The sequence below is a fragment of the Triturus cristatus genome, chromosome 10 (assembly GCF_964204655.1).
Source record: "Triturus cristatus chromosome 10, aTriCri1.1, whole genome shotgun sequence".
Taxonomy (NCBI): Eukaryota; Metazoa; Chordata; class Amphibia; order Caudata; family Salamandridae; genus Triturus; species Triturus cristatus.
In genome coordinates, this window is record NC_140593.1 from 1,131,440,242 (window position 1) to 1,131,463,399 (window position 23,158).

The 23,158-nt window shown below is 48.4% G+C and overlaps 1 protein-coding gene across 1 annotated transcript in view; it reads right to left on the minus strand.

Moving 5' to 3' along the window:
• PKD1 (polycystin 1, transient receptor potential channel interacting) overlaps window positions 1–23,158 on the minus strand; it is a 408,256-nt gene that overhangs the window by 119,105 nt on the left and 265,993 nt on the right. Inside the window, exons 18-20 of the mRNA XM_085629406.1 lie at window positions 22,013–22,292; window positions 6,620–6,836; window positions 5,553–5,712 (exon numbers count right to left, since the gene is read on the minus strand). Coding sequence (XP_085485532.1) covers window positions 5,553–5,712; window positions 6,620–6,836; window positions 22,013–22,292 — 657 coding nt within the window. The remainder of the gene's footprint in view (window positions 1–5,552; window positions 5,713–6,619; window positions 6,837–22,012; window positions 22,293–23,158) is intronic.

The window sequence follows — 23,158 nt, forward strand, 5'->3', positions numbered from 1 at the left end:
TATCTCTGTCCAGTCTAATTGTTTGAGCTAAGGGCTCTATATAAAGATTAAACAACAGGGGAGACAGGGGGCATCCCTGCCTGGTCCCTCTCTGGATTTGAAAGCTAGGGGAAAGTGAGCCGTTCAAGAGAATTCTGGATGAAGCTCCTAGATAACAATGCTTGATAGTCCCCACAAAAACTGGGCCAATTCCCATTGCCTCTAAGACACCCCAGAGATATCTCCAACACACATGGTCAAATGCCTTGGCTGCATCAACTGCCACCACGGCCAATGGATCAGTTCTAGCCTCCGCTAGGTCGATATTGCCAATCAGCAGATGGGTTTGATCTTGAATTACCCTCCCCTGTATGAAGCCCTTCTGATCGGGATTAATTAGGCTGGGTGCCAGTTTCGCCAATCTTCCTGCTAATATCCCCACAAATATTTTATAGTCTGCATTTAGCAGGGAGATTGGACGATAGGAGTCTGCCAATAAAGGGTCTTTCCCTGGTTTTAAGATTAACATTATCGTGGCCTCACTCCATGATCTTGGCATTACCCCATTAGAACAGTATATTGAATTAAATAGCCTGTGTAGGACTGGAAGAAGATCGTCTTGTAATAGTTTGTATACTTCGTTAGGGAGGGCATCAAGCCCTGCAGCTTTTTTGTTCTTTGCCCGCTTTATTTGGGCCAATATCTCTTCTGTGGTAATAGGGGCATCCAGAGCTTCCCTAGAGGCCTCCGATAAAATTGGCAAAGATTTATCCACTAACCATTGAGATATCTGGTCTTGTGTGGGTTTAAGATCTTCTGTATACAAATCTGAAAATAATGTTATTAAAGCCTGTTGTATTTCCTCCGGATCGCTAGATTTAGTTCCACTGCTATCTATTACAAGTTCGTTGATATCATTCTTTGCCCTGTCTAATCTGGCCTTCCAGGCCAGGATTGCCCCTGCTTTCTCTCCATACTCAAACATCTCCATGTTTCTGGCCTGCCATTGTGCTTTGCATTTTTGATCTAAAAAAGCTCTAAGATTTTTCCTGGCCTCCTCTAAATTACCGTTTATCTTAACTAATTGCCCTGTATCACCGATTATGGCATTCCTCCTTTCAATCTCCAGAGTGCCGATCTTCTCCTCAAGAGCATACAGTTCTTGGGTCTTTAAGCGGTTCTTATGACCTATTTGAACTTGTAATACACCTCTCAAGTTAGCTTTATAGGCGTCCCATACTTGGTCAATAGAGGTTGAACCCAAGTTAAAGAAAAAAAACTCTATAGAGGACTTACTTATAGTTTGGATTATCTCAGCATCTGCTAGCATTGCTCTGTTTAATGTCCATCTTGCCCGAGGACGATTGACACATGCTACGTAGACTGCTAATAGGGGTGCGTGGTCTGATAGGTGAGTTGGAAGTATCGTTATACTAGTGGCGTTGTTTAATGCTTCTTTATTCACCAATAGGTAGTCGATCCGTGAGGAGTGACCGTATTTTTTACTGTAATAGGTGTATCCCTGGGTGTTTCCTTCCTTAGATCTCCATAAGTCAGCTAAATTCAAGTTTAACATTAAATTTTTCATGACTCTACGTGATTTAGGAGTTGTTGTAATATGACTTAACCTAGAGCTATCCTTTACTGGATCAAGCTTTATGTTAAAGTCACCTCCTACTATCAACGGAGGGGTTGCTGAAATTAGGCTTCCCTGTAGTTTAACCAGATATGATGGATCATCCAGGTTCGGGCCATAGTAAGATGAACATGTTATTTCAACTCCCCCTAGATCCAGGAGGGCAGTTACCCATCTACCTGAATGGTCCGTTTGGACAGACTTAATCTTACAGGGAACCCCCTTTTTAACAACAATAGCTACCCCCCGAGAGTTTATTGCTTGTTGTGAAGCACAGAAACACTGTACCCATGAGATTTTGGAGAAAAGTACTTGAAATTCCACTGAATTTAAATGTGTCTCCTGTAGTAAACATATCTGTGCTGGGGCAAGCTCTAGATACTTTAAAATCAGCCTTCGTCTACGTTCACATCTCAGACCATTTAAATTCCAAGAAATGTAATAAATTTTACGGCAATCATTCACCCTACCTGTTGTGGCCATCTATTACCAAATGATGAATTCTCTTTCTTAGAACTTTATCTATTAGTAAAATGATTAATTTGGTGAGGTGAGGCATTTTTTGTGTGCTTTTTTCCCCTAACTGCTCCCCACCCTGTGGACCCTCCCCCCCTACCCCTACACCCTCCCCTGACATACTAATTAAAAAGATGAAAAGGGGCATATTTTGATAGATTCTATTCTTCCCCATGAGGTGATAAATCTGCTCAACCATTTGTCCATGAAGTCTTGGAGGTTTTCGGTGAACCATATTCCTAGGTATTTTAATGTGTTAGGGGCCCTTTTAAGTCCATAGGTACTGATCATGGAACTATTGCAATTGACATTGAGAGGTAGTACTTCTGTTTTTTATTTGTTAAGTCAATATCCTAAGACTTTGGAGTAGCTATTGATGGTAGACTGGATGTGAGTGAGGGCTGAATCGGCATTTGTGGTTAAGGGGAGTATGTCACCGGCGTAAGTGGGCAGTTTCTGCGGGCCTGTAGAGAAGGGGATGAGTGGATTTTCTCTAATTAGTGTGAGCAAAGGTTCTAGTGTTAGTAAGAATAGCAGGGGAGAGAGAGGGCATCCTTGCCTGATGTGTTGTTGAAGGCTAAAGGTGTTGGTTAACTGCACATTGATATTTAGTCTAGTTTTAGGTTCTTTATATAAGGCGAGGATCATTTTAGATAGGGAGGGACCTACGTTGAAGGAGGTGAGCGTCTCTTGGAGGAAAGCCCACGAAACGTTGTTGAAGGCATTCTCTGCATCCAAGGCTATCGCGCGGGTAAGCTTGGTAAGTCTGATGTTGTCAGCACCGAATCTCCCATTTATAAAGCCAGATTGTTAAGGGTGTATACTTTTTTTGAGGATAGGATCAAGTCTGAGTGCTAGGAATTTTTAATACATTTTGCAGTCAATGTTTATAAGGGATATGGGGTGACAAGCTTTGGTTACAATGTTAAAACAGAAACTACAAGTCCCAAAACACATGTTTGGCTAAAGTTCCATGACTGGCTGAAGGGTCTGCATACGTCATGGGGTTTCTTGTCGGCTATGAACACATTTAACATTTCCAACAAAGCAGAGAGCTTCAATAACGTACGGTACATGATTGCCAACTTGCTACAGACGTGTCTTGGTAAAAATGACCACAGTGTGATATTTGATAGGAATTAAGGGGTTCCAGTGATTGGAGTTATCTGTAGCCGCCTTTGACAGCTCCTCCCAGCCTGGACTTGACTATCAAAAGAGCTTAATGATGGGGCATTACAGAATAGCTTATGACTGCTCTATTCATTTCCACTAAATCGCAGAATTGCATTTCAGCATGAAGATTGTGTTCTCCAAGGAAAGACAAAGTCCTCCTCTTCGCCAGACCCTCGTGCCCCCAAAATCCCTTCATGCTTAATAAGGGTGCCTGCCACACAGTTTGAAGACCACTGGACTAAACTAGTAGAACACAGTTTTGGGGAAGGCACTACATAGCTATAGTTACAGAAGATTATGTTATGTCAGGTAGCTTTTGTCAAGAATGCAACATCATCAGAAGGCATCTCAGAGCTAGGGAGAAAGAACACCAAGCAATAATGCATTACAAATGTTTGCGAAAGAAGAACGTTTTCACAAGCTGGCGGAGCATGGAGTGGAAGGACACAGAGGAAGAGGGAGCTACAGAATCCGAGCCAAAAAAAGGCAATCGTATGCAAGCGTTGAAAATCTTCTTGGAAAAAAACATTTCTAAAAGAATAGCATTATTGGATCTCAGGGAGAAGCATTGGATAGAGTACATACAACCACAACAAATAATGGTTCGATATAAAATTCTATGTGCGAAGGAAATACTTCTAATTCAATTTAAGCTCCGATATGGAGCTATTTCCACTATTCTAAGATGAGGTTTTGAACTGTGGAGCAACCATGACCGTCACAGTGGTAATATTCTGTGAGATACCCCGGCAGGCCAAGATAAAGACATTGGGGAAATCTAGTCTGAATCCCACTAGCACCAATATAAGTGTGTGTCTCCCATCCACGTTTACGAAATGGAAGTCTTTTATTCAGTTTCAGGAGTTGAAAGAAATAGGTTGACACCGCTGATACAACCTGAGGAAAAGTCTCAAGAAAGATACAAGGTAAAACTACTGATGCAACCTGACCTAGCCAACAAAGTATTTATTTTATTTTAATTTTTTATAAAAACTCTACATACAGCTGGCAACCTTCTCTGAACTCTTTGCAGAGAGATCAGAAGGGGATACCAAAGTGGGAATGGTAATCCAAATGATCTGGATGTGTTGAGAAACTAAAGAGTCATAAGTAAGTTCTGACAGAGGTGGCTAGATGCTAAGCCTTGCTGGACCAATTCTTCAGTGAATAGGCCAAAGGACTGGGAGTCTGACAGAACATTGATGTGTCATGGTGAGAGGGGTTTGTGGTACCTGATTATTAAAAAAATGCTGTTCTACCAGATCATAGGCCAATCTAAAAAATGGAACTTCAGTCCCTTACTGAGAAAGTCTCATTTGACTGTCAAACAATCGGGGTGGATGTGCCAAGTTAAGAGCCTTCTTGAAGCCAGATAGTATGAGGAGGGAAGACAGACAGTTTATATCGTGGCCAAACTGACCATCATAAAATACATAACACACAAAACAGAGAAAAGGATTAACACCAACTGATGGAGATTAGTTTAGAAACTATAGTGTTAAGTGAGTTCCAAGAAGTTTTCCTAAGTTTCTAAGTGGGAGCTTACATGACGTCATTGAGTAAGGTCTTCCAGGCTGTTGTAGTAGCATGCTCTAAAGATTGCTTCTGGGTCGCCATTGTTCTGACTTGGGAGACAACCCGTTGTAGAGATGTTCTGCATCTCTGTTGCCTCTACTCTCAGATGTAGTTACACTGGATGAGTTAAGACTTTTCATCTATGACCCCCTCAAGACTCTCTTCTGCCAGGGAGGCAGGTTGCACAGTGAGTGTATGAAACTGTAAAAGGTCCAGGCAGAAACTGTAGAAATCCACACAGCCGCAGAGGTCATTGTAGCATACATTCTGCTATATGAAGATGGGCTGCCATTTCCACGAGGTGTGGCAGCAGCCTTGGGGCACCTAGTGTTGGAGATGGGGCGTGATAACCATCTACTTATCAGTGTATAGGGAATGCACAAGAAGACAGTAGTCTGTTTCGCTTTGAGCTTAAAAAATCCTTAAATTGTTCATTGTTAAAGGAAAAAACACATATCAGCGATCCCTTTGTTACGGAGTGTGGCCTACGGTGCTGTTTCCCTTCAGCAACAGTGTCATTGAAAAATCAGTATCTGTGGTGAAGGAGTTTAGGCTGGAAATGAGAAAAACAAAGACAGACCTACCAATAAAGAGACCGAACATACAGCAGCGATAGACATCACAGCATGCATGGCCAATGCATTGATTTTTCCACACTTAGTCACAAGCTTACCTCATTGAGTACAGTGATGAGGGCCAGAGAGTACTCAGTGACATGCAGGGGGTCTCCCTGTTTCACCAGCCCCGAAAGGGTCGTCTCGGTCAGGTTGTACAGCCAGTGGGCCAGGCTTGGGAATCCATCGGGTGGGCTTGGCAGAGAAATAACCAGGGAGCTGGAGGGAGATGATAAAAATTGAGTTCACACACATGCAACAAATATACACAAGGATTTCTGAAGTTATGTCAGATGAAGCCCATTCATACAACACATAATTACTGGTATTCCAGTTGCTTCATTGCACTGTTTATATTTTTTACCTGACCTTTAGACAAACATTACTACTCCATTCCAATTTAGTACACTTAATGGCTGCTAACAGTTACTCCTTGTTTTTCTTGCCCCTTTCCAGTGGCAATGTTTTGTTTCCATATCATATTTTAGATCAAATCCTTGGATCCTGTTCTGAAGCCCATCCAGAATCCTATTCTGTATCCCATTTTACTGTCTGTCATGAACCTTACCACTTTAAAACTTTATCCAATCAAATCTCATAACCCTTCTGAGACTCCATCCCATCCTGTGACCTAACCCAAACACAGTCTACCAGCATCCCGCCTGAACCACCACTCTCCCATCTCATTACATTTTAATCCATTGTATCCAATCCCACTGTTTCTCTTATCCCATCTTACCCCACTCAATTGTGTCCAATCTCATTGCATCTCATCCTGTCATATTATATAACAGCCCCTTCTGCACCTTCCCATCTTATCTCATCCCTTCTCTTCCCATCGTTCCAAGTTCCATATCATCGTATCCAATCCCATCAATCACAGTCCACCCCACCAATTCATTTCCCACCTTATCCCATACCATCCAATCTTGTCCCATACAACTGCATCCCATCTCATCCCATCAGTTCTTTTGCCATCTTATCTCATCTCATCCCTTTTATTGTGCCTAGAATAAAGAAATATGTTATGTAGGTTCAGATAGCACTGAGACCTGGAATGTGACACTGAACTAACAGATTGCCATTTATTGTCCATTAAAAAGAGTCAGACATGTTCACAACCTACCGGTTCAGGGCCACAATAGCGGCTCCCTTCTGGTCTTGCACAACTACAGAGAGATCCACAAGGAACTGGTTCTGGTGGAACCCGGGGGGCAGGAAGGCACTGTGCTCCGAGCGGCTGCCTTTATACACACAGAACTCATCACAATGGCCCAACTTGCAACGCGTCACAATGAGGCTGAAGACCAGGGAAGCCCCTTCATCCTCCGAATCTGTCCATCCTGCAATTACAAAAGTCAAAGGAAACCTCATACCAAAGCCTTTGTACAAACTAAGAGGCTGGAGACCAAAGAGCTCAAGCAAAGGATCGTCTCAGATAGGAAGAACACAGCAACATGGATGAACAATTCTCAAGATGAAGGTAAACACCAGATACCTGGAAGACAATCACCAGAGTGATTATGACAGTAAAGGTGAAGGTCACCAATATCTCCTCCGCCTGTGCTTAATCTGTAGCACTGTAGGCAAAGAGTCAACTGAGTGTGGGTCTAATATTACTAGTGGGGGCAAAAACATCACTGATCCTGCAGTCAAGAGCACCCCTACAGGTAGGACAGAATAGTAAATTCATGATCTCTCATGCCACCTCTGGTTCGAGGGGAGCCAGGGATAGCCGACTCTTGATTTGCTATTTTGCTACCCCTGCACTGCCATCGCTTCGCATGCACTTATGGGCTAAGAAAGCAGCATCAAGAACAAAATGCAAATAATTCCTTGAACACGGGTTTACTTTCTGTAATTTTCCAGGCCATTCAACAACAAACTGGAAGTTGTTGAGACAGCCCCCAAACCCCTCTGCAGAGCTTTGCCATTGTCAGGGCTACTAGGATTATGCAGCAAGGTTATGTCATTTATGTGGCAAAAAGTATTCATAAACGGTAAACAAAACCTAAACATTCCAATTCCAATCAATGCTGATTGTCAGCTTCACTATGAAGAACAAAAATATTTTCAAGCTACATCCCTCAAAATAATGCAATATAAAGGGTCTAGTTACAATCTCAAACCGCTCGGTCTTTTGGGTTATGTATACGGAAAGGGGGGGAGGGAGAGAAAGACATTTCAGAGAGAGGAAAGGGAATGAGAAAGATTGAAGAACATATAGATGGGGCATTATGTAATATCTGACTTTTTTGTTCTAAGGGATAACAATGCATTTATGGTTCTTAAAATAATCCCAATTCTTAGACTACAGTTGAATTGCTTTATATAAAAAGATTACAGAAATCTCTAGCAATACCCATCCAACTAACAAATTCACTCAAAATATACTGACAATGAAAAGTAAAAAGAAAAGTGAACAAACATAAATCAAGAAAGACATTTACTCACACAAACATCTGAAAACCTATGAATATGTGCTGCTAGCAGCCACAGTCATACCAGGTTCTTTCTCATGATTGTCTCCATGAAAGTGGTACTATAACTGTAATCATGGATGTAAATCACTGGCTAGAGAAGAATTCACTGATTCTAAACCTGATGTCTTTTACGGCACACATTTTGTACTCAAATTCAAAACGTTTGTAGTTTTTCCGACTGGGGAGGATTGAGTCACACTAACTTCTTATGGAAATTATGCATCCATAGCTATTCAGGGCAATCACTTAAGGCTTAACTCTACCCTTAAAAGAGTTTCAACCTAATTGTGCCATGAGAGGTAGTTAGGGGTTGGTGGTACTCCCTTGCTTTGTCCAGACAAGTTCAACAGTTCCACTGAGTTGCACTTTGCCTCTTCTAGGTATTCTTGACCTGCTTGAAATGCCACACTAAAATGTGAGAAGATGCTAAAGGAGTTGAACAACAACATGGTTTCACAATTTTTTTTTTTTTTACAGCTAACATAAGTGAAAGAAATGGCCTATGATCAACTTGTGACAGTGCAAGATATCATGTGGTTTATAGACATGATACATTTTCCACATCTGTTCTGCAGGAAGCAATTGAATCCTGCAAGAAACTGACCCCATTGTCCTGGATCTGAAATGTGTCTATTTCCCTTGGTGACATTGCTAAGCAACCCTTGGTGACATTGCTAAGCAAGTAAAAGGAATATGCTACTTACCAGTATGCATCTGTTCTTGGCATGTAGAGCTGCAGATCTACACACTTTTGTATAGATCGCCATCTGGTGTTGGGCCCGGATGTTTGCAGTTTGTTTTTCCTCTTGGAAAGTCTTTGGAAGTCACGAGGTCGGTGACTCCTCCCTTGGATCGTATTGCGCATGGGCTTCGGCTCCATCCTCAGATTGTTTTTCGCCAACAGGGAAAGATGGAGCGTAGTAATAACAGTGAAGAAACCCATGTGTGTTGTATCTAAATAAGATAAACTGGAACAGATACAGGTAGCCGGGGAGGCTGGTGGGTGTGTGTAGATCTGCAGCTCTACATGCCAAGAACAGATGCATACTGGTAAGTAGCATATTCCGTTCGAGGCATATGAGCTGCAGATTACACACTTTTGCATAGACTATATAGCAGTTCCCAACCTTGGCGGCGACCACCCGTATCTGTTGCAGTTGTTTGAAATAGTGTTTTTAGTACAGCCTGGCCCACACTAGCTTGTTGCTTGGTTTGCACATCTACACAGTGATGTTTAGTGAAAGTGTGCGGTGTTGACCATGTAGCTGCTTTGCAGATATCATCTAATGGGATGTTCCCTAGAAAAGCCATAGAAGCCCCTATCTTTCGTGTAGAGTGGGCTTTAGGGGGAACAGATAGCGTTCGTTTTGCTTTGTGGTAGCAAATCTGTATGCATTTTACATTCCACCTAGCTATCCCTGATTTTGAGATGGGGTTGCCTTTGTGTGGTGGAGAGAAAGAGACAAATAGTTGTTTGGTCTTTCTGAAAGGTTGTGTTCTCTGGATATAGTAAAGTAAGGCCGTTTAACATCTAGCATGTGTAGAGCCCTTTCTGCAACAGTTTGAGGTTGCGAGAAAAATACCGGTAATTCTACCGATTGGTTTAGATGAAAAGGGGAAATGACTTTGGGTAGGAATTTTGGGTTGGTACGGAGAACAACTTTGTTCTGGTGCATTTGGAGAAAAGGTTCTTGTATAGTAAGTGCTTGTATCTCACTGACCCTTCTAAGGGAAGTGATGGCTACAAGAAAGGCTGTTTTCCATGTGAGAAATTGCAGTTCGCATTTATGCAAAGGTTCGAAGGGCGGTCCCATTAGCCTTGTGAGAACTATATTTAAGTTCCACACAGGTGAGGGTGGTACTCTGGGGGGAATTATTCGTTTGAGGCCTTCCATGAAGGCTTTAATGGCAGGCACTCTGAAAAGCGATAGGTGCTGTCTGTTCTGTAGGTAAGCGGCAATTGCTGCGAGGTGTAGCCGAATGGATGTATATGCTAGGTTACACCTTTGTAGATGGAGCAAGTAGCATATGCTATGCTGTATAGATACGTCTAGAGGATTGATTGTGTTGTTATGGCAATAAACAACAAATCTTTTCCATTTGGCAGTGTAGCAGGCTGTAGTGGTAGGGCGTCTAGCTTCTTTGATGACGTTCATACAGTCAGGGGGAAGGTTAAGGTATCCGAATTCTAGGATCTCAGGAGCCAGATCGCAAGGTTGAGCTGAGCTGGGTCCGGGTGTCTGATCTCTCCATGGTTCTGGGTTAGGAGGCATGGTGAGAGGTGTAGCTTTTGGTGTGGTACTACCGAGAGTTCCAGCAGCGTGGTGTACCACGGTTGTCTGGCCCACGTTGGAGCTACTAGGATCAGTGTGAGGGAATGCTGTTGTAGCTTTCGCACCACTAATGGAATTAGTGGGAGAGGTGGAAAGGCGTACGCAAATTTGCCTGACCAGTTCATCCATATCGCATTGCCTTTGGACAATGGGTGTGGGTATCTGGCGGCGAAGTTTGGGCATTTTTTGTTTTCGTGAGTGGCGAAGAGGTCTATCTATGGATGCCCCCACATCTGAAAGAACGGGTGAAGAACCTGTGGGTGAAGTTCCCACTCGTGGATCTGCTGCGTCTGTCTGCTGAGCAGATCTGCTATGGTCTTTGGACTCCTGGGACATGTTGGGCTAGGAGAAAGATTTTGTGTGGAATTGCCCATCTCCATATGCTCTGTGCTAGTTGAGAGAGCTGTGGAGAGTGTGTGCCGCCTTGTTTTTGAATGCAGTACATGGCCGTCATGTTGTCTGTGCGAATAAGGACTGCCTTGCCTAAAATCTGTGTGAGAAAGGATTTTAGGGCTAGAGAGATTGCCAGCAACTCCAGGTGGTTGATATGGAGCAACTTTTTGTTGCGGCGACCATGTGCCCTGCACTGTGAGGTGTAATAGAGGAGCTCCCCAGCCGGAGAGCGATGCGTCTGTTAGGATTATTTGTGGAACCGGGTCCAGGAACGGTCGACCTCTGGAAAGATTTGTGGTGTTCCACCACTGCAGAGAACGATGGGTGCGACCGTCTACCAACACCAGATCTGTGAGTTGCCCCTGGGCCTGGTTCCATTGGCGTGCTAAGCACTCTTGGAGTGGACGCATCTGGAGTCTTGCATGAGGCACTATGAAAATGCAAGAGGCCATCATCCCTATTAGTTGCATAAACACTCTTGCTGGAAGAGAGTGTTGAAGTGTGAATTTTTGACGCAAAGCCTGAATGCTTGCAATCCTGGCAGGATTGGGGTAGGCTATGGCTTTTGAGGTGTCTATGGTGGCACCGAGGTAATGCTTTATGTGGGATGGCGTTAGCTGGGACTTTTGGTGGTTCACCGTGAAGCCTAGCTGGTGCAGTAGTTGGATTGTAGTGGTGGTGTGGTGTACACATTGGTTGTAGGACGTGGCTTTTATCAGCCAGTCGTCTAAATATGGGAAGACGTGAATGTGCTGTCTTCCGAGATGTGCCGCCACTACCGCTAGGCACTTGGTGAATACCCTTGGTGCTATTGTGACCCCGAATGGGAGCACCTTGAACTGGTAGTGTTGCCCGTCCACTTCAAATCTGAGGTACTTTCTGTGAGCATGGTGTACCGGAATGTGAAAGTATGCGTCTTTCAAGTCCAGTGTGGTGAGAAAGTCGTTCTGGGAGAGGAGCGGAAGTACCTGCTGAAGTGTTACCATGTGAAAATGGTCCGAATGTATGTATGTGTTTAGAGGTCGGAGATCTAGAATAGGTCGTAGAGTCTTGTCTCTTTTTGGTATCAGAAAATATAGGGAGTAGACCCCTAAATTTTGCTGATTGGCGGGGACTTGTTCTATTGCCTGTTTTTGTAGGAGGGAGATTACCTCCTGTTTTAGTAATGTGGAATGTTCTTGTGACATTGGGCGTTGCCTGGGTGGAATGTTTGGGGGGGGTAGATGTCAATTCTAGGCAGTACCCTGAGCGAATAATTTGGGTCACCCATCTGTCTGAGGTGATGGTCTCCCAGACCTGAAGGAAAGTTTGTAGCCTGCCCCCGACCGGAGTGGGATGGTCTGGAGGGAGCGGGGGGGAAGTCATTGGGTAGGCGGTGTGGCAGAGCGGGTGGTATTTGTTTTGCCTCTGCCTTTATTGGTATTGCCCCTATAGCCGCCTCTTTGATAACCCCTTGTGAAGGTGGATTGAGCAGGGGATTTGTAGGAAGCGGATGCGCTATCTGAGGAGTAGCCTCCAGCCGTACCCCGAAAGGAAGAGCGGCGAAAGGAGCGCCTAGGAGGGTGTGACTGCAGGGCTCCCATAGATTTTGCCGTATCCATGTCCTTCTTCATTTTCTCGAGGGCCTCATCTACCTTTGGACCGAATAGATGTTCTTGGTCAAAGGGATGATTTAAGATGGAGGCCTGTACCTCAGGTTTAAAGCCTGAAACTCTCAGCCAAGCATGGCGACGGAGGAGGACACTAGTGTTAATGGCCCTGGAGGCTGTGTCTGCTGGGTCTAAGGCACAGCGTATAGAGGTGATAGTTATAGTCTTAACCTCTTGAATTAATTCATTGGCCCTATTTCTGTATTTTTCTGGGAGATGGTGCATGATGGTTTCTAGTTCATCATAATGCGCTCTATCGTATTTGGCCAATAGCGCTTGAGTGTTGGCTATACGCCATATATTGGCTGCCTGTGACGCAGTGCGCTTCCCTGACGCGTCTAGTAGCTTTGACTCTTTGTCAGGTGGTGGTGCCTCGCCTGACGCCTGGGAGTTTGACCTCTTCGGTGCAGTGGAAACCACTAGGGAATCTAGTGGCGCTGGCCCTTTGATATAGGCAGGATCTGTGGGGGCAGCTTTGTACTTTTTTTCTATGCGTGGGTTAATGACCCTAGCCCTGACTGGGTCTTTGAAAACCTCTGGCGCATGTTTTATTACCCCCTTGAGCATAGGTAGTATGGAGGTAGACCTATGTGCGGTATCAAAGGTGTCGAGGAGGAAATCCTCCTCTACCAGGTCAGTGTGTAGCTCTACCCCGTGATAATGTGCCGCCCTCTGAAGTAGGTGGTGGAAGCCTAATGAGTCTTCCGGTGGAGATGGCCTGGACGGGTAAAGGTCATCTTGTGGGACGTCTGGAATGTCTGGATTATTATAGTTGTCCCATGGGTCTGGGGATCCTGTAGGGGTGGGTTCTTGTGGCACATCCCCTGGATCGTAATATGGGTCCTCCTGATCATCACCGTCTGGAGACGGGGTCGGGGAGCGATGAGGTGGGGGTGGAGAAGGTGGAGGGGGCGGAGGTGGAGAGGGTGGAGGAGGTGGGGAAGGTATTCTGAAAGGGGAGGTAGCAGAGTCTTTCCTCTTTGGAGGTGGAGGCGGAGCCGGTTTGTCCAAATGTCTCTTTTTAGAAGAGAGTGCCAAATGTCCAGTTTTTGGATCCTTTTTTTTTTTTTTTTTTTTTGAAAACCTTTATTGTGCACATTTATGTCATCTTACAACGCACATTCACCGTCCAGGTGGTAAAGCAGTTAAATCAAGTGTACATCACCAGAGATAAGAACACGGCCATTTAGCCGACAACCCGGAGGTCCGGCGGCATTATTCAGGATGACATGCACGCAGAAGGGGGGGTGTGTGCGTTGTAAAGGGAGTAGGCGCGGAATGTTACGTATGTGCTTTTTTTAGTTGTAGAGGTGTCTCAGGTGCATGCTATCAACGGTAGAGGATGGCGCTGTGATCTAGCCCACTGCACAGCTATGCCGGCTGCCACCCAAGCCCCAAGTCAGTGACCCAGCGGACGTCACCATGTCCCCAGAATGTAGAGGCCTCCGGGTGGTCGAACGCCAGTAGCGCGCTCAGAGTGCAGGCCGCAGCGCGGCAAGGATAACCCAGTATAGCTCACAGCTATACATATGGCAGCGCATAGAGCTGGCGAGCCTGGTGTGCAGCATCATAGTCCTTATCTATCCCGTGTATGCATAGCAAAAAGATGTGCTAGGGTTAAGGTCATAAACTCAAACAGGGCTGAGGGGGAGAGGGGGAGTGAAGAAGGGGGGGGGGGGAGATCGGTCTGCAGCAGAGCAGGAGGGTCATTGGCTGTCAGGCTGGGCTCGGCAGGACTGCGCGATGTGCGCGGGGGGTCGCAAGTCAGGAGAGGGGAACAAAAGAGACAGAGGGCTTTCAGGGAGGTCAAGACTCCCTAGTGTCCGCGTCCGCACCCGCCCACCAGTATCCCCAAGGCGTCAGGGGCAAGCAGGGGCAAAAAGGGGGGGGGGGGGGGAGACAAGCATCGTCCTCCCAGCAGCCCCAAGGCCGGCGCTGTCCCGTCAGCGGGGGTGCAACATATCTCAGGGATTCAGGTTATCCCCCTATCCCGGCAAGCCCCCTGGAATGTCCCAAGGAGAGTGTCCCAGAGGTGTGCGATGGGGAACTTCCGGAGCCCTGCCGTTTCCTCGCGAAGGAGCACCGCGCTCTCTGCTTGCGCCCAATTAACAAAGGAGGCTCTCCAGTGGCGTACGTGCGGGGAAGCCACTGCCTTCCAGCGCTTGGTAATCATGCGTTTGGCCGTGATAAGACCCATGTCCCAAAAGCGTGCCTGCACCTTATTGTCTTTTGTGCGCCTGTAGAGCCCTAGAATGCATGTTTCCCACGTGTGCGGGAGCCGCCCATCTGCGCCGCACGCGAGCAGTGACAGCACCGTGCCCCAGTATGCCTGTATCTCCGGGCAGTGCCATAGCATGTGTAAAAGGTCCGCTCCCGGCAAGGAGCAGCGCGGGCAGGTTGCGTCTGTCCTCGCGAAATATCTGTTAATTTTATCAGGGGTGAGGTATGCGCGCTGCAGGATGTAGTACTGCATAAGTTTAAAGCGGGGGTTGCGTGGGATGTTCGTTGGGCCGGCCAGTATCATCGCCCATTCCTTGTCCGTCCAGTCTCTTCCCCTGTCCGTCGCCCAGCGCTCCCTCGATGCTATTGTGGAGGGCTGCGAGTGCGTCTGCAGCGCCTGCGCCAGCCAGTGTACGACGTGCGCGCCATGGCCCATAACGTGTAGGTACTGCATAAAGGTATGTGTCGGGGGCTCATCTGTCATGTCACCCCAGGAAGCCGTGAGTGTGCGCAGAATGGAAGCATGTAGGAGGAACTGCCCCGCCGGGAGGGTCGAGTCTTCAGACAGGTTGGCGAACGTGAGCAATGCGCCATCAGCATATAGGTCACTCAGCGTGTCCACCCCCGCCTGGTCCCAGCCAGCTAAGCGAGTCGCCGTGAGCGGCCCCGTCGGGCTGGGCATACCCAAAAGTGGCACGCTAGGGGCATAAGGTTTCGTAGCGCGCGTGAGACGAAGGCTCCTCAGAAAGCATCTGCGCGCCACTGCCAGGTAGATCTGGGAGGGGCAGGGTGCGCGGGTTATCGGATGGAACAGCGCATTAATGTGCGTTTGCGTCCTTGTAGCCATATGTGTGGCCGTGTCTTCGAGGTGTTTGCCGCTCAGCCATCCCGCCACCCATTGCATCTGCGCTGCGAGGTAATACAGCTCCAGATTAGGAACCGCCAGACCCCCCCCGAGTCTGTGGGCATATATAATTTAGTCAGCGCCACTCGTGGCCTTCCCTTGTTCCAGATGAGCGAACGGAGCAGTGCCTCTAGGTCTCGAAAGAGCCTGACGGGCACATACAGAGGCATGTTCGCGAAGTAGTAGAGAAGGCGAGGTAGCACAATCATTTTGGCTAGCGCCACACGGCTGGGCACGTTCAGGGGGAGGGTGTTCCAAAAGCTAATTTGCGCTCGGATAGAAGCGATCGCACGGCAAATGTTCCCTTCCAAGACATCCGCCGGTGTGCGGTAGATTTGTATCCCGAGGTATCGGAAAGTGGTGGGATGCCATTGTAGCCTGTCTCCCCCCAGCCGGATGTCACATTCCTGTACATCAGGGTTGAAGGGGTACGCCCCCGACTTGGCCCAGTTAACCCTGAGGCCCGATATTCCTTCAAAAGTGCGGAAAACGCCAGCGAGGGAGGCAGGGATGGCGGTTATGTCCCTGACGTACAGTAGCAAATCGTCTGCATACAGTGACACGGCGTGTATTCCATCCGCCAGCGGTATTCCCCATTCCAGCCCGTGTGCTCTAAGGGTCGTGGCCAATGGCTCCATGGCCAGTGAGAACAGCAGTGGCGACAACGGGCAGCCCTGGCGGGTGCCCCTGCAGACCCGGATGGTGTCCGAGATGAGGCGGCCTGTGCGAACCCGGACTGTCCGTCTGCCGTAGAGCAGGCCAATCATAGTCTGGTATCCCCCCCCCAGTCGATATTTCTCTGTAACCGCCCGCAGGTACGGCCACTCCACAGAATCGAAAGCCTTCTCTAGATCCAATATGAGGCATCCCGCTCGCGGCCACTGCCGTGTAGCGTACTCCTGCACCCGGAAGAGGCGGCGTATGTTAAAGGAAGTGTGGCGTGTGGGGACGAACCCGTTCTGGTCTCTGTGTACTAAGGTGGGCACATGGGGGGCCAGTCTTCTAGCCAAAGTAGAGGCCAAGATTTTATAATCTGTGTTCAGGAGTGCCAATGGGCGATAAGAGCCCACCTGTGCACCATCCTTGCCGGGTTTAAGAATAGAGACCAGCGTGGCTTCATTTAATGTGGGGGGCAGAGCGGCAGTCTCTGCTGCCGCGGTGTACATCTTCAGCAGCTCCGGAATGAGAATATCCGAGCCGGCCTTGTACATCTCGGCCGGCAGTCCATCCGGGCCCGGCGTTTTACCATTTGACAGGTTAAAGATGGCTTCTCGGAGCTCATCAGGTTCCAGGGGGGCACCTAGTTCGTCCTGCTGCGCAATAGTTAGGTGCGGCATTGGCAGGGGGGAGAGGTAGTCAGCAATAGCCATAGGAGGAGCCGTCAAACGGGAGCGATACAGCCCTGCATAGTGAGCCGTGAAGGCTTCGTGAATACCGGTTTGCGTGTACACTAAGTCCCCCCCTTCCGTCTGTACAGCCGCCACTGGTGTCGAGCGGGTCTCCTGAGAGATGAGCCACGCTAAGAGTCTGCCAGGTCTGTCGCCCAGGTGATGCGTCCTCGCCGAGTGCGCGGCATAGTTTATGTTCCGGAGCCGCTCTAAAAGGCGCACGTGCTCTGCGCGGGCCTCTTGTAGCGGACCCCCGTCGCCAGCCACAGCCCCCTCCTCCCGTGGCAGTAAGTCCGACTCCAAGCTGGTCAGGTCCCTCTCCAATTGGAGCCTTATGTGCCCCTGTGCGCGTAGGCAATGTCCCCTGAGTACCACCTTAAAGGCGTCCCATTCCGTCTGTGGAGTTGACGCCGTGCCAGCGTTGTCCTCGAAGTATTGCGCAATGCATGTGAGCAAGTTGTCTCGGAAAGCCGCGTCCAGCAGCAGCGCAGGCTGCAAACGCCAAGTGGGGACAGGAGGGTGCGGACGCGTCCAGGCCAGTGTCATGAAGTGTGGGTTGTGGTCCGAGTGCGTGCGGCCCATGTATTGTGTGTCCGTCACGTGGGGTAGGAGGGCAGCGGAAGCCATGAACCTGTCCAGGCGGACGTGCAAGTCGTGAGCGCCGGAGTAGTAAGAGTATGTCCGCGCCCCCGGGTTGCGTTGCCGCCAGACATCATGTAGGTCCCACTGTGCAGCCCACTCCAGCAACGCTTTTGTGGCTCCCCGTGTAGAGGCATTAGCGGGGGGTGGGAAGGAGCGGTCCAGCGCTGTATCTAGTGTGCAATTGTAATCGCCCCCTATTATCCACGAGGTTGCGTGCCATGGTGCCATGGCCTGTGAGATTCGCGCCAGAAAGCCGCCCTGATCTACATTGGGGGCATAGAGGGACATTAGCGTGAGAGGCTGGCCATCTAATCTGCCCTGCGCAGCCGCATATCTGCCCTCCCCATCCACCGCCACCTCCGTAGTTACCCAGGGGGTCCCAGGGCGTATCCATATCAGCGTGCCACGCGCATAGGAGGAGTACTCCGTAGCGTAAAGCTGCCCCCGCCATCGACGGCGCAGCGCTTGCACCTCAGCACCGTTTAAATGGGTCTCTTGGAGCAGTGCTATGTTGATGCGGTGGCGCTTTAGGTAAGAGTAGATTTGATAGCGTCTGGTTGGTGTGTGCAGTCCAGTTTTTGGATCCTTGGTAAGTGTCTTTTGCAAGGGATCCGGTGTAAACAGTTCCTGTGACAATGTTTGTTCCGTCGGCGCCGAAGGTTTCGGGGCCGATGACTTTTTAGGCTTTTCCGTGCCGTGCTTTTTGTGAACCTCCGATTTCTTGGTCGGCGCCGAGGTGGGCTTCGGCGCGGAAGTGTCGGTGCCCAGGGCCTTATGGGGTTTGGTCGGTACCGAAAGGCTGGGTTTCGACCCCGAGGGCTTCGGTGCGGAGCTCAGTGTCGAGGTAGAGGCCGGTTTCTTTTTCGGTGCCGAAGTGTGTTTCTCGGCACCGCTGGAAGGCTGGCTCGAGCCCGAGCCGCCGGAAGGCTTATTTGGCTTCTTCACCGGGCCCGAAGGTGGGGTGTTTGAAGCAGTGTCTCTGGTCTTGCCTAGGCCCGGAGGCGAAGGCGTGACCGAAGCCTTTTTGGGTGTCGGCGAGGGTGTGGGAGGGGGTATAGTACTCACGACCCTCTGCGCCGGGGTGATGTTCTCCACATCCGAGTCGTCGGCTTCGGAAGCACTGACAAGGTCCTCTTCGGTGTGCTGCTGTCCCGGAGCTTCGATGTTGTCCCTGAAGATGTCGACTGGAACGGAGGTCGAGGAGTGCGCCATGTTTCGTCTGGCCCTTCGATCTCGAATAGTCTTTTTCGATCTGAAAGACTTGCAGGCGGGACAGTCTCAAGCCTCGTGTTCAGGGGAGAGGCAGAGGTTGCACACCTCATGAAGATCGGTGTGGGGGAATTTGGACCCACATCGAGGGCACTTCTTGAATGGAGTTCTTTCCATCAGCCGGGACCGGAGCTTGGATAGGCCCGAAGGCCGCCGTCTGACTGGAATCAAAATGTGTCGAAGAAAAGGTGATTGAGGAGATCTGGATCTGAACAATACCGCGATGAGCGAGGATTCCGCTTCGATCGTCGAACTGGAAATGTTCGGAACCGGAGCGCGAAGTATTACATCCGAGCCCGATGGCGGAAAAAATCAATCTGAGGATGGAGCCGAAGCCCATGCGCAATACGATCCAAGGGAGGAGTCACCGACCTCGTGACTTCCAAAGACTTTCCAAGAGGAAAAACAAACTGCAAACATCCGGGCCCAACACCAGATGGCGATCTATGCAAAAGTGTGTAATCTGCAGCTCATATGCCTCGAACACAAACTTTTTCTCCTGTCAAATTTATTTCCCAACAATACTACCCATGAACGTTGGACTTTTGATATGGGTGTCTGACCTTGGTGAGAGTGGCTCTGATGCACCAAGGGTGGGCTGTTTCATGCCTACATGTGGTTTAAGCCAGGGTCCACTGAACCTGAAGCAGGGTTACTGGGTCAGTGGTGGTAGGTTCTTAAATTTTTTCACAGTGTCTGTTGGAAACCGGGCAACCGGGTTAGCAGTCACCAGGTTCCCAGCACAACGGTAGCTTGGCTCGAGCGGTTGGGGTACAGGCACCGTGTTAAGCGTACGTCACACCCTCACAATAACCATGCGTTCATCCGTTCCAAAAACGACACTACACCGTAAAAATTATGAAAGAAAGTAGTTTGTCTTTATCTTATTTTCTCTTAGTTGCAGGGTTCATAAAATAAATACAAGACAATGAGATTCTCCTTTAAAAGGGCAGGTCAAATAAATAATACCACAGTGGGGTTTCAATAAATAGGATCAGGTCATAAATAAGCAAGGAATAAATAGGGGTGCAATAAATACAAATGGCTAATAAATACTGTCAGACAATAAATACAATGCAGGAATAAATACAGTCAGACAATAAATACAGTCAATAAATAAAGCACCTTCAATAACTTAAATAACACAATTAATGACAATTACAGTTCACAACCCTTTCACGAGGTAGTTTGGTTTTACTTTGCCCAAGTACAGCTTGTGGTCATTTGGATGACATGGGGGGTGTCCCACCTAGATTGGTCAAGGCTGGGCCTGAACTGAGGTAGAATAAGGGTAACCTAAGGATCTGGTTCTCCTAAAATACACAACCCCTCACAGAGGTCACTGCACCAGTCTCAGTTCACCCCTGGCACTCCCAGGCCGGTTCTAACACCCCTCTAGCCCCTAGAATGGTCTTTTAGGGCTCCACGGGGCCTCAGACGCCCCCTCTACCACTTACTGCCCTTTTCACGATGATCGGCTCCGCTCGGCGCCGTGTCGATGTCGTGAGGCGGCTCCGGCTCGATGTCGCTGGGCGGCTCCGGTTCGATGTCGCTGGGCGGCTCCGGATCGATGTCGCTGGGCTGTCCCGGATCGATGTCGCTGGGCGGCCTCGACTCGATGACGCTGGGCTGCTCCGGCTCGATGTCGCCTTCCGGCGTCGCAGGGTCACGGTCTCCCCGCTTCCGGGTGTCTCCGGAGTGCGACCTCCACTCCCGACCTCCGGCGCGCTTCACCTCAGATTCCGGCGTCTCCGGAGTGCGATCTCCACTCCCGACCTCCGGCGCGCTTCATCTCGATCTCCGGCGACTCCGGAGTGCGATCTCCACTCCCGACCTCCGGCGCGCTTCACCTCGACCTCAGGTGACTCCTTACTCGACCTCCGGTGCCTCTCCACGACCTCCGTCGGCGCCCTCTCTCGACCTCTGACGGCTCCGGGTACGACGTCTGCTTTCTGTCAGCGCCGCTTCTCCACCTCAGGCCTCAGGTCTCCAGGCTTCTCGATGTCAGGACTCCAGGAGGACACCGCTAAACAGGTCAGGAGCTTGCTGGTCTTCTTCTTTAAGGCCTCTTCACAATATTTAGGTCCTTAAGATGGTTTTTCTGGTCTTGGTCCCACACAGGGCTCTAGGCTGGGCTTGGTCAGTAGGGACTAGCATCAAGGGTGGGTTTCTGGACCCCACTCCAAGCACTGGTTTCCACCCCTGCTGCCTTACTCCGACCTCCTTCTGAACTGCTCCTCTCTCCTCTCTAGTCAGATGCCAACTGCCACTCTGAGATGGCCTCCCAACATTCTAAACTGCCTCTCCCTCTGTCACAAGGTTGTAGAATGTTGCAGAAGGTTCCACAAATCTCCAGTGGGTTCTGATGATGTCACAGGTGACAATGGGTGGCCACCATTTTGTGTCTCAGGCCCTCAGACAGAAGTTCCAGGGGTAGGGAAAATGGCTCCCTGACCCTGCATCAAAACTAAAAAGTCTGGTGGTTCCCAAAAAGGAAATATTCTAACAGGGTTTGAGGCAAAAGTGGGACAAAATAAATAATGATGAGGAGGGACCACCCAAAGGGCTGACAGGTCTAACAGTGTCCATTTCAGCTCACAAGAGTGCGATAGTGACTTCCATAAGGCTTTAATTCTCAAGCATCATGGATGAAGAGGCATAGTTATATGGCATCTTTCTGCATTCACAATTGTCGCCCTAACTACTTTGGCCCCTTAGTCACATCTTAGCAATTTACGTCTATCCATTTTCTGTATGACTTGACGAGGTGACCATGAGGGGAGCTCTTAGTGCACTAGGTCTTGAGACAAAGATGCCACCGAGTGGTCTTTCCACCACTCGTTACTCAAAAGATTGATTATAACACATCAGAGGTCACAAAGTGTTCTCCCTGGATTTCTACTCCTTACCATCTGGATGCTGCAATGCATTGTCCACAAAGTGACTCTTTGCTTTCCTCCCTATTATCTGTCTGAGCAACATCACTAGCGGCCTCTACTAGATGTCATGCTTTGTTAGTGTGTTGGAGAATAACATCAAGGAATAAACTACAGGTGGGAGAGAGACAGGAAAAAATTAGAAAAAAGTGATTTTTGTGAATTGGTTCTATCAAGAGGAGGTGATTGAGACAGAGAAGGGGAGACATAAAGTGACAATATCTTTCTACCCTAATGAAAGCGAGGCAGACCCAGCCGAGGTTGTAGATTCAGTGTAAATGCCCTCCAACACCATCTCTTACCTGTGCATTCAAAGTGCACCTTTGCAGTCAGTGCATGCACTGTGTCGTTGGGGAAGATAATGCACTGGCCCCCTGCTGGTGGGCTGTTGGGGAGCAAATCTATGGAGGCATACCCCTCCTCATCCATGGAAGGGTCAGTGACGTGTAGGGTGAACGTATAACCCTCTCCATCCTTCAGAAAGCCTTGACGAAGGACCAAGTTCATTCCAGTGTTGCCGGTGGTGGTAGTGGAATTGTCCAGGGGGAACGACTTGTTGTTGAAACTCTGCGCTGTCCATCGCTGCAAAGAGGAAGAAGAACTTGTAAGAGGAAATCTAAAAGACGATGGATCTGACTCTGCCCTTAAAAAGAGATTTCATTCACACTTTCAATTTATGGCACTGGATGAGAGTATGAGCATATGTGTGTGTGTGCTGGGGTATCAATCGACAAGCATGTTTGCAAGCCTTTGTGTAAGAATATTGTGCTGGGATTCTGCTCAGGAACATAACTATGCTTGGGACCATAGACCATTAGTAGATAAGGACTGAGTTACCATACCACCTCAGTACCATGAGCCTGAGTCCGACTAGCTATAGTGCTTCACTTGCCCTCATACTTGTATCCATAGAGACAAGTGAATCGACACCCCCAGAACACAACACTCCGACCCTCTCAGGGATCGCAGTAACAGGATATACCTTTTCGCTCACACACTCGTCCACAATAAGATATAACAGAGACATGAAGGAAGTTAGAAATATTAATTTCAACTATTGTGCTCTAGAATGAGGTATACGTGCCACAATCAGAAAACAACTGCCTAGAAAAAATACCATAAGCATAGTTGGTAAACCATATATTATGAAAAGCCCTATCATATTATAAGACAGATTAGCCTAACCCCCCCTCCCCTTCTGCAGAAGCAAACTGATTATACAGCAAAGATCTCTGGGATTAGTAGCGGACCCTGTACCTTAGCATACACAGATGGAAGTTCTACATCTCAGATACAGTTGTGATCTTCTCTCAAGAAATATCTCTCTCTCTGTTACATTCCTGTGCATACCTATATGACAAGGTTTACATGTTCATAAACAACAGCTGCATTTCTGTGTTGTGTCTAGGTGCAAGTGCCTGAACAGAACTAAATAACAAGGGACACTG